At 41.4% G+C, this 11,360-nt stretch overlaps 1 protein-coding gene across 2 annotated transcripts in view; it reads left to right on the plus strand.

The window, feature by feature from the left end:
- p115 (General vesicular transport factor p115) overlaps positions 1 to 2,876 on the plus strand; it is a 61,289-nt gene extending 58,413 nt beyond the window's left edge. Inside the window, exon 20 of one of the 2 annotated variants that reach the window (XM_037414027.2) lies at positions 2,519 to 2,876. In XM_037414027.2, coding sequence (XP_037269924.1) covers positions 2,519 to 2,626 — 108 coding nt within the window. In that variant the 3' untranslated portion in view covers positions 2,627 to 2,876. The remainder of the gene's footprint in view (positions 1 to 2,518) is intronic. The other variant, XM_037414028.2, reaches the window with a different exon arrangement.
- The last annotated feature ends 8,484 nt before the right edge of the window (positions 2,877 to 11,360 follow it).

The following is an 11,360-nucleotide window of genomic DNA, read 5'->3' on the forward strand; positions in this document are numbered from 1 at the left end:
TCTTGTTTATAAATTGGTGGAAGACGGTGGCAGGCCATGAACATGATAGACAAGACATTTAATTCATGGTGACAACAGCATGTTTTTGTGCATATGTGCTTGTTTTACGTACATGTGGAACCTGTACCCACAGCGTGAGCAAAAGCAATAGAGAATCCTGTCCTAGAAAATTAAGGGGTGGTTGTATTTTTCGCTTGCATCAGAATGATCTACCTGAGTACACGGTATCTCCAGGTATGTCACACACAATACAAGGCATATCTCAATCATGAAAAAAGTGTGTGCATTGTAGTGTCTCGTCCAGAGACAGACAGGACAGGGTTCCAACGAAGAAAACAAAAGCTTTTTTGCCCGAGCGTACAGGCTAGTGGTTACATCACGAATGAGCGGACAGTGCATTGAGTGTTAATGTTTAAGCACTAGTGGGCGCATGCGCACTAATGACAGTTTGGTTATCAGGTGTGCTATGGCGAACACCACATGTATGTTTTCTCCGTCAGTTATAACATACGAACAAGTGCAGAACAAATGTAAAAGAACGCTGTGCTGCAAGCAATAGAAATCTATGACTGTTCATTCTACAGGAATACTAGTTTCAAGAGATTCGTCAGTACATTATTCAGCTTCTTGTTTCAACCTTTGTAAATGTTGTAAATGCATGATGGACTATTTTTGCAGTCCCTCATTTAAAAAACTGTTAGATTCTATAACATCTGATCAGCAGCAATTTTATTTCTGTTGTAAGGAAAGGCACAACACATGCACTTGCTATAGAGATGACAGTTCGTTTGTCACACTTTTTCAAGGAAGTTAATAGCAGCAAATGATATAAGATGCTTTCAAAATGTTTGCCTGCAATTGTATGCTGCTTTCATAAGTGCACTCTTTCTCAAAACTGTGCTCGCCATATGTACCACACTTGACAGATGTGTCTTGCTTGGCATGCTAACATGGTCAAGCACTTTTTAAAGGCCCAAAACTACCACTTCAGTTTGGTGAGAAAAAAAAAATCTTGAAAATACAGCACTTCACTGAAGTTCTTCATTTTTAAAGTGCAGTTCTCAATTCAGTAGGGGTTGGCACACCTGATAAGTGACTCCACCCTCTAGCCCACTCAAGCACACAAAAAAGGTCACCACTGCCCCTCTATTCAGGGGGCTTCTCTTTGCCAGCTATGGGGCTACTGGCTGTCTGACATCGGGCTACACCAGATGAAATACCAGCCATTCATCAATCATTTTAACCTTGACTTACCTGTGCACATAATTTTGCATGTGTGTGCATCATCACAACTATTAGGAATTGCCCAGAAATGTGCTACCTGAAATGGCTAATTGTGAAACTGGATGCTTCAGAGCCTGAAACATATTGTTAAAACTTATTGCTGGTTCAACTACTGTCCATCAGAGTCTCTGCTTATTTGTTGCTCTTGGGCAGCTTTAAAGTACAACCATCTCAAAATATGCTTGTGAATTCTCAGTGGAGAGTTCCAAGCATGATTTCCTTAAATTCTATAGAAATGTGTGAGTGAGAGCTATATTTGGACATACGGTATATCCCCTCTACCTTACTGTTGGTGTTGCTAGTGATGCCATTGAAGTAAATATTACAATAAGCATGGCGTAAAAGATGAAAGTCAGCTAAGCACAACAGGTAAAGTATTGCTCCACTGGGGTATAAGAAATAGAAGAGCAATGAAAGAAATAGACATTGCACTCTTAATACTTATGTTCATACTAGGTTTTATTCAGATTTATAGTTGTCTAAAAGCACTTCACTCATTTTGGTGTTTCTAAAATTCTGAAACTTGATGCTTCAGGGCCTCAAACAGATTGTTGGAACTTATTGCTGGTTCAACTACATTGCTTCATTTTGTGCTCGCTATGGGAAAGACCTGCTGGCTTCCTTGGGCACATCTGTTTCCCTCATACACCCAAAATTTGAGAATAACCACTTACGTAGTGTTTGTTCTCTGTATAGGCCCTGAAGAAGGCCTATTATGTTCAATAACAATGCAGAGAAAAGTGCACGTCTTTGCAAAGCAAGTTATTACTAGCATAACATGAACAAATTGTAGATGGCAAAAGAAGGAAAATGTTGGGCAGTGTGTCGAAAAGAGTGATCGGGCCATTTCTGACTGCACTGCTATACCTGGAAAGTTATGATTGGTCATCGCGATCTTCTAGATCACACTTTTTATTGGATTTTTGTTGAAATAACGGGTTATTACGAGCATAACATGAATATATTTTAAATGGCACAAGGTGGCAAATGTTCTGCAGTCTGTTGGAGTAATTGGGCCATACCTGAAACATTATGATGGGTGATGCTGATATTATCACACTTTTCTTTTGAATTTTGTTGAAATAAGGCTGGGCAAGGATAAGTGCCCTAACGTCTGAAGTAATTATCTGGAAAATGGGGTAAGTAAAAAGGCATTGCTGTTTGTTCCTGATTACACACAAGCAGTCCTTGCAGTTCTGTTGCACTTGTCCAATTTCGCATTCAACCTTTGCAGGCTCCCGATCTTGGTGAAAGTGACGAAGATTTGGGCAGCGACCTTGGAGAGACAGAGGATCTAGTTGTGGTTGGCGAGCCAAATGAGGAAGTGCGACTACAGCAGTAATGGCACTGAAAGATGCATAGACTGTAAACAAAACAGCTGTTGCTTGTACAAAACTACTTTATTTACTCTTTCTCTTGACTGAAAAGGGTGGAAGGTTGGGCAGTGAGGCAATGGATACACATGAGTTTTTTTTTTTCTCACATTTTGCAAGACTGACCTGCTGCTACATCAAATGCCTGTGGTGATGGCCCTGAGCTATATGAGCGACAAGGTCTTCTTGGTTAATAAAGAAATATTTGTACATGTTGAATTGGTCTGTAACTTCGTACATTTTAAGCTGCAATCCTAAGTGCCTCATCAAATGTAAAAAATGACTGTCAGCGGCGTAAACACGAGTACTGCAAAAAATGATCACATAATCACATTACCAGATGACTTCACATCTCACCAAAAGTTATGTCACTATTGCACCAAGTAACACATCGTCGCATGATATCGTCACTTGGGCAAAGGTGGGCCAATCACCTAGGCAGTCCAAACCAGGCGAGGTGCAGAAAAGGTTCCGATAATAGGGCGGAGAAGGATAAATATATCGATCGACTGAGAAAAAAAAAAGGACGGCCTTCACCTTCGAGTCATCTTGAGTGAATGTGTAAGAGACCCTGCGAGTTTCTTCATTGGCATTGGCTGCAGAGTTCAAGCAGACTGCCAAACAGCAAAAAGCCGGACTTAAGTTTGGGCAGGAGTTCGCAATTAAAGTAGACACCCTGTAAAGTGAAATCGCTTACGTGAAACAACTGACTCTCATACGATTGGTTTGGTACATGAATTCTGCACCCCTCTTCATCTCTCGGTAAACGCAACTCCGGTTGAATGGAGCACATTTTCCTGTTCCTTGCAAACTATTTAACAAGATTCTACTATATACCTTAAAATCCCAAGCCCTCTCTGTAAAAAAAAAAATCCAACTAGAATTGAAGAGGGGGCCTTTGCTCGGTCAGAGATCTAAATTCATAATGGCATAGGAAGAGCTGCTAAGAATAAACATGCATTCATTGTTCTAATTTGTCTTTGTAGGGCAAATGAAAGCAGTAAATTAAACAGTGAAAATGGTGGTAAGCATGGGGGGGGGGGGGGGGGGCATATATTTCATATCCCCAAAAAATGGAGGAGGGTGGGGGCTTGGTTGAGTAAGGGTGCTTGCAAAGAATTTTATGGTTGTATAAAAGCAATTATAACTTTGGGGTTTTGAAGAGCTGCTGCTGTTTTTCAGTAAGGCTGGCAATGAATGCTAAGTATACTGGAGCATTAGCTCATTGCTATGATCCGCATTAAATGCATGCCACATATATGGTATACAAGCCAGTTTTTGTGAGCATATTTCAAGGGGAAAGAAGAAAAAATTAAAGCCCAGCAGTGTAGCTTATTAAGAAGTAAACCTAGACATTGCTCTTTTCCTGGATTAACTTATCTCAATCGCATCAATTGTGATGTTTCAACCCATAGCGACAAACTGGCAATTGGCATACCTTCAACTTAGCAGAATGAAAATTTGGAAGACCACAGTGAGGGGGGAGGGGGGGGGGCAAGGGGGCAGAGTGATATTTTTTTTTCCTATCTGACATTACTGGGATCCGGACATCTCTGATGTGCTGTTGTTGCTTTCGTACACTGCGACTACGAAAGGACGGTGGTTCAGGGCCTCCATGCACTGTGTTTTCGGCATCTGCAGCCATTTCCCCAATGATGGCAGTTGCTCTTGTGCGTCCACGTGCTTCGCACCCTCGCACTTCGGAGCATTTTCTGAAACAGCAATCGCTTGCGCTCAGCGGCAAGTTGTGTTCCACAAGAAAGAACGTGACAGGCATTCTGTGCTGATCACACTATCTCTGCTGCTCTTTGGGAAGAAACTTCCGATGTTGTCCTGCCCTTCCGCAACACAAACGTACTTCTGATGCTTCTGTGAAGAGATATCTCAGTCAATGTACGTCACCGCATGAAATGCTTACAACACAGGCACATGTGGTACACAGGATTCCTACTTGCCACATTTTTGCAAAGTCGCAAAGCACGGAAACTCAATTGTGTGAGAGTCCAGAAACGCTTGCAAGCACTTCTTTACCTTTTTAAACTGCCACCGACTTTCCAACTGAACTCGTGGAAATGTGCAACTCCCATTATCACGTAACAAATGCAACTGACGCCTACGAGAGCGGCGTAGGCCTAGTGTGCCCCGCAAGGCAGACAGATGCAAAAGTTGTGGTCGCATTCTTTTGGTACGACGGTGACCGGGCCTCGCGGCCACTGGCCTTCACAGAGATGCGCGATACTACAGTGCCTAGAATATACTTAGCAGTACTCCACGGTGTGGTTATAATGAACTAGAAGCGTAGTGGCGAGTGCTCTTCCGTAGCACCGCAACTGTCACAGCAGGAAAGGCTGATGTACGTGCGCAATTGAAAAAAAAATGGCTCTGCTGTGGCAGTCACTTTTTGGGAGATTCGAGATAGCGCTCGTACAATGGGAAGATTAGTAGGTGAAAGCTCGGGAAAGTTGACAGGTATGAACTGGGCTCATCCCCCCCCCCCCCCCCGCACACACACACACACTAGCACTTCAGTGTTTTCTAGCATTGCCCAGTCGCTGTTGACTGTACTGAAAGCAGTGCTGCAAATGAGAACAACTGGAATGCATACAATGAGACCAGGGTCAATCCAGTTTTACTCCTTTCTTTGTCTATTTCTTTCTCTCTCTTCTTTATCAGTGATGATTGTACATTCAAGGTATTGTCACTGTTGACTCTTGGTGATGAGGGTATGAATACCAGCCGAATCCCCAATTGTGTGCTAACTAGCTTGGCAATATGTGTGTTATTACAGTGAGATATATGTCATACAAGTCATTAAAGACCAGCAATATATTCCCCTGTGAACTGAACAATAATGAACAGCATGCATTAAATGACCAAAATGAAGTTACACCTCCATGACCTTTCTTTGCTTTGAAACAAATTTCGGTCCTTGTCTTAATTACAACCAAGACACTGGTCCTTTAGAGTCCGTGGAATTCTGAAAACTTAATGCAAGCAGCAGAACTTGTGAGAAGCTGCACCTTTCCTCTCGCATTTATTAGACATTTATGCAACATCCATGATCTGCATTTCATTGCATTATTATATCAGGGGTGCAACACCTGTGCCAATCTGATACATTTCCCCATTTTTGTGCCAAGCTACGCCAAAGCCATGAAATTTGCGACACTGCACTAAAATGCCCAACCAGCCACAAAATTTTCTCAGTTGCGCTAATTTCAACGAAAAATGGAGGCCACATTGGCCACCTGTACTTTGTGTAAACAATCAGGGATCCAGGCACGCAGGCCCTAACCCTGAGCCACGATGTAAGATATGTACTCATTAGGCCTTGACACTCGTGCAATGCGATCAACTTGATAAAGTAAAAACGCCGTGTGCCCATCGGTCTGCTGACTGCAGCGAATATTTATCGGTGGGACAATGCAACTTCAAGACAATAATGCATTGCTGTACGCAGCAACACTTTGCTAGAAATATGAATTACCTAGTCAGCAAATGTGGCTATGACATGTTAGGAACTAAAGCTAGAAACGTATGCTACTGCTACTGTGCATGAACAAACTCGACGTGCTGCGAACGTCGGCGTTGCTGGTGACCACGTTAGTTGCCTTAGCAATGGCACATGTGATAGATATCCGCAAGGAGGAAGGAAAGGTGGATATCCGGTACCGCTGCCGGGCATGTGCCATCATTACTTACCTAATCTAGTGAAATGCACCTTACAAGCGAGCCGAAACGTTGTGCCCTAAACATAACCCCATCGCGAGAAAAAAAAAAAAAAAAGAAGAAGAGTGAAGGAAGGTTGCAGTTCCAAAAATTCTTGGCCTTTTTTTCACCCATCCAGAACCCCGGTTATGCTACCTCTGCTGGAGCACATCGGTAGCCTGCAGAAAAGCGTTTTAAGATCTGGAAGGGGCTGTTAGCAGTAGTCACGAGACAGCGCAGTTTGTTCAATTACTCATGCGTGTATGCGCCCCATAATTTGTGAGTACTAATGTGATCGCTGGGGTCTAAAAAAGGTTACTGGCAATCATTTGGAGCACTGTAATATTTCTGCAGCCTTAAAAATATAAAACAAATGTGTGCACCAATTTTTATTTATTTATTTATTTTTGCCACATTTACTCCTCAGCTTTACGGATCTCTCAAATATTAAGGTCGCCAGCTTGGCAGATCCACATTTGAATCATCAAAGCCTGTCAAAGACAGGCGGGGCAAATGCCTATGTGGACTTTGCTCAGTTGGATATTCAAACTATATATATATATATATATATATATATATATATATATATATATATATATATATATATATATATAGCTTATATCCACTCTGCATGGTTCAAGGAATATAATGGTTTGTACATATATATATATTTTTCTAAGCTTAAGCCTTCTTTTCCATACTGCTCCAAATTAGGTTTTTGGTGATAAAATTGATTGTTTTTTTCCTAATAACCTGCTCCATATTTGGATCTTGGTGCTCCAATAGTAACATTTCTCTGCTCCGAAAATTCCTCTACATTCCAGTTCAGCTGTTGCACCTTTGTTATAGGTAAAATCAAACTGCCGACCAGATGCATTTTAGGCAAACATGTTAACTCATCATTTTCTTAAAGTTCGCTCTCTTCTAATACTACTTATGGTACTTCCACCTCCTAGAACTATTCTTCATGGTATTTCTTTTGTGGATCTGTCATCCCTTTTTACCAGTATGAATCCTAGAAAGAAAAATCTGTGCACAAATTAAATAAATATCAAGAAAATACAATCCTGCCCAACACCTTTTTGAAACTCGTGCCATTCTGCATTTCCAATGTTTTTAGAGCTAGCCTTTCTGTTCTGTCTAATAGTATTTAAGAATTATGAATGTGTTCAGAAATTTCCATTCACCTAAGAATTGCAGAAGGGTTGACAGACGGGCTAGTTGGTACATATTCAAAATTAAATATTGGGAGCGCAAACTAGCAGGACACAGAAGAGGAGACAAACGAGCATTTGTCTCCTCCTCTGTGTCCCGTTAGTTTGCGCTCCCAATATTTCACCCAAGATTTGCTTAATGTTTGCAGTGGTCAACTAAATATTCTGACTTGCTACAGCTCTCAGCACTTCCCCAGTAATACACAAGTTGCCTTATCCTTCCGCAACATAACTCTCTTTACTTTGTACTTACTCATGATGTTTTCTAGGCAAGGAGTAAAGGAGTACTTCGCCTACTTTCTTCCTGGTGGTGTGCCAGCTGCCTGTGTCTGAATCCCAGTTTGACCAAAGTTGCTCATCCAGACCTGGTTCCAATGCAGAGAGCTACTTGCTGCTTGCAGTCAGGATGTCTCATCTGGCATAGCCCTTTTCCTAGTGTTTGTCCAACAAGGCTGGCTCTGCAGGAAGTGTACTATAGTCAACTTCTATAAGTGCCATGCAGGCCCTTCCATCACTTAACGAAAGGGATATCAGCAACAAAAAGTACAGCAATAGTTCGGCCAGATTGTTGGAACTTCTGAAGAAAGTTCACCAGCAGAACTCCCTTCTTATCTAAAAAATCTTGTTAGTTGCTTTTAGCACACAGAACCCTATAAATCTAGGGGAGCCACTGTGGCCAAATTCCAAAGAATTCCTTTTTGCCGGGGGATTGCAACACTGAATCCTTGTCACACATGTACTGAGAAAAAAAATCAGATCAACTTTCTCAAAAAATGTTTATCTCTACATGCGTCCTCTCTACCTGTCATAACTTTGCTGAAATCACTGTCATTATCGAGTAACTTGAGCATGCAATATTCCCAGTTATGCAGCAATGCTTTTGACTGATGCTGCTATCCTCAGCCATTATGTTGGTGATGGCTCTTGGTCATTTTTAATTTTTACAAAGGTGAACACACTGTCTACTGGGTTTCTTCCTTTCAAAACTGAAATTATTGCTTTTAAATGGCAATGCAATGTTTAGTCTAAGCTTTTGAAAAACCATTGCAGTGAAAATTTGCAACATTTTTGCAACTGTATGGCAGCAAAGTGCACTTGATTATGGTGCAGTTTTTATCTTGTTTCTGAGGATTCATTTATGCTAATGGATCCAAATAAGAAAGACAAGCTGCCCACAAATACAGCCAATTCATCAGCATTTAATCACACGAGATGGCATATACCTAGCCATTAACACCTACTAACATTTTTCTAAGGAAGGCTTACTAGTAAGCACACCGCTTGCACTAAACCGTGTTTATCTGAATCGAACTGTGACTTGACAAAGTAATGGTTGGAAAAAGTGAACAAGAACATTGAACTGCAGAAGTATGAGAATTAAAACGTGTATAGAAGCCTCAGATATAGTTTCTGCTTTTTTAAAAAATACTTTAGATGTTTTCAAATATGCGGCAGCACTTCTGTTATCTCTATTTTTACAAGCACATCAGTGAACTACTGTATGTGGTGCATGTGAAATGTACATTTGGCAACAAATAAAATAATAATAGATAATAATATTTTTTCGTGGTTCTGTCGTGATAGTCTGAAGTAAACAGCTATAGTAATTCCATAACACTGAGCTGCGCTGATATTGGGTCTTTTGTTTCAGGTCCTTTACAAGGACACAGTAGAAATAGTTTTAGCATGTACTTTTTTCCTATACCCCAGAGTTTGCAAGTTATTTCATAACACATCAAATCGCTATTAAAAAATCAATGTCCAGAAAATGTTTAAGAACTTAGGATGCAGTTCCTTCCAATATGCACCTAGCAACTGACTTTTAAAAAAAATGTTTAAAATTGCACGAATCAAGATGCGAATGTGGGGCGAACGTACGTGCGTACGTGGAGAACACGGTACTAGTTGGTCTGTGAACATGCATTACAATAAAGGACATTTTCTTTCATTAACATACTGCTTCACAATAACAACGCCGCGTTTTTGATGGAGGCGAAAATGCTGTAGGCCCGTGTGCTCAGATTTGGGTGCACGTTACAGAACCCAAGGTGGTCGAAATTTCCGGAGCCCTCCACTACGGCGTCTCTCATATTCATATGATGGTTTTGGGAAGTTAAACCCCACATATCAATGTTTTGCGATAAATTATTAACTATAACTGACCTCGAAAGCATTATTCTGGCATTACCCACTGAAGACGATCGAGTTCAATCAGAATCAAATTCCTCGACATTTTGATTGGCTCCGTTCTGCAGCCATCGTGAAATTTGATCGGGATCAGGCCGATCACGTACGACCGTCATATATGACGTTCCGTGCAGGAAATTCATTTTCTCTTTTATGGGGGCCCCGCCGCGGTGGTCTAGTGGCCAAGGTACTCGGCTGCTGACCCGCAGGTCGCGGGTTCGATTCCCGGCTGCGGCGGCTGCATTTCCGATGAAGGCGGAAATGTTGTAGGCCCGTGTGCTCAGATTTGGGCGCACGTTAAAGAACCCCAGGTGGTCGAAATTTCCGGAGACCTCCACGTCTCTCTCGTAATCATATGGCGTCTCTCATAATCTACGGCGTCTCTCATAATCATATGGTGGTTTTGGGACGTTAAACCCCACAAATCAATCTTTTATGGGGAATTTTCGCCTGTCATTTTGAGCCAAAGGGAAAAAGAGAATCTTCGTACTATTGCAGGAAATTTCGGTTAAATTCTCTTGTGACGACCGGTAATTAGCGGTCACAGTATGCCTTCACCTGCTCTAATCGGTTCTGGCGCATGCACTACGCAAGCATCAACCCTTCAGATTTGTTTTTAATATTTACGCGGAGCGATTTCTAGTTCGCTATTGGTGTTAGACTTTGAAGCAAACAATGTGCAGTGTACTAACAGTATATAAATTAATAAAGTAATGTTTTTGTAGTGCGGGATTTAAAAAGTCGCCAGTACGTCAGACACGTGTGATTATAGTATGTGTGTGCGTGGATGGGGGCTGAAATTAGTAGTCTTGTGAAGGAATATATGCTGGGGATTTTGTCAACGTTTGCAGCGAAAACTCCCCAAAATGGGGAATTTTCATGTCTCTGAATGGGAATTTCGGCGTAGTACGGAACATCACTGTGCAAAAGTCGCAACGCCTGCTGCACTGCGGTGACCTGCCACTGTACATCATACAAAAATCGACGCATCAAATCTACTCATGTTTCTGTAACAAACGTATGTGGTTAGTACAAGTATTCCCACAGAAAAGCAAAAAAAAAAAAAACGTAGTACCTACCATGAGTGGAAATCTCCATTTCGAACACAACACGTTCTTCCACACGATTTTTCGCAACTTCGCAAGCAACGACACCAAATCTTCGTTACGAACATTTGCGGCGCCACGTAATGATTAAGTAAAAACCGCTTCTGCTTCTCGGTGTCTGTCAGCGAAAACAAATCATTCGAGTGATAATCGCAATATTTCAAACATTTGCTCGTTACTTGATAGCCATGAGGCAGAAATCATTGCAGAAGTAGCGAAAATCTATGCTAACCCCTATTTTTTAAATGCAAATGCAGAAAATAGCAACCAAATATTTATTAGTGTTTGTTATTATTAGTTTAAAATTTTAACCCATTCGTGCATGGTGTGTAGCTTCACGCACTGCGTCAACGTTTATAGATACATCGTTTTACTGCGTGTTCCACCAAATGTGTTGGCCTCGTTAGTGGACAGCTGGTGATTATTTAATTTTATTATGCTGCACATTGCTGCAGTGGCTCGATTTGCTGGATGGAAACACTGCCACA

Source organism: Rhipicephalus microplus, chromosome X (assembly GCF_043290135.1).
Source record: "Rhipicephalus microplus isolate Deutch F79 chromosome X, USDA_Rmic, whole genome shotgun sequence".
Classification (NCBI taxonomy): Eukaryota; Metazoa; Arthropoda; class Arachnida; order Ixodida; family Ixodidae; genus Rhipicephalus; species Rhipicephalus microplus.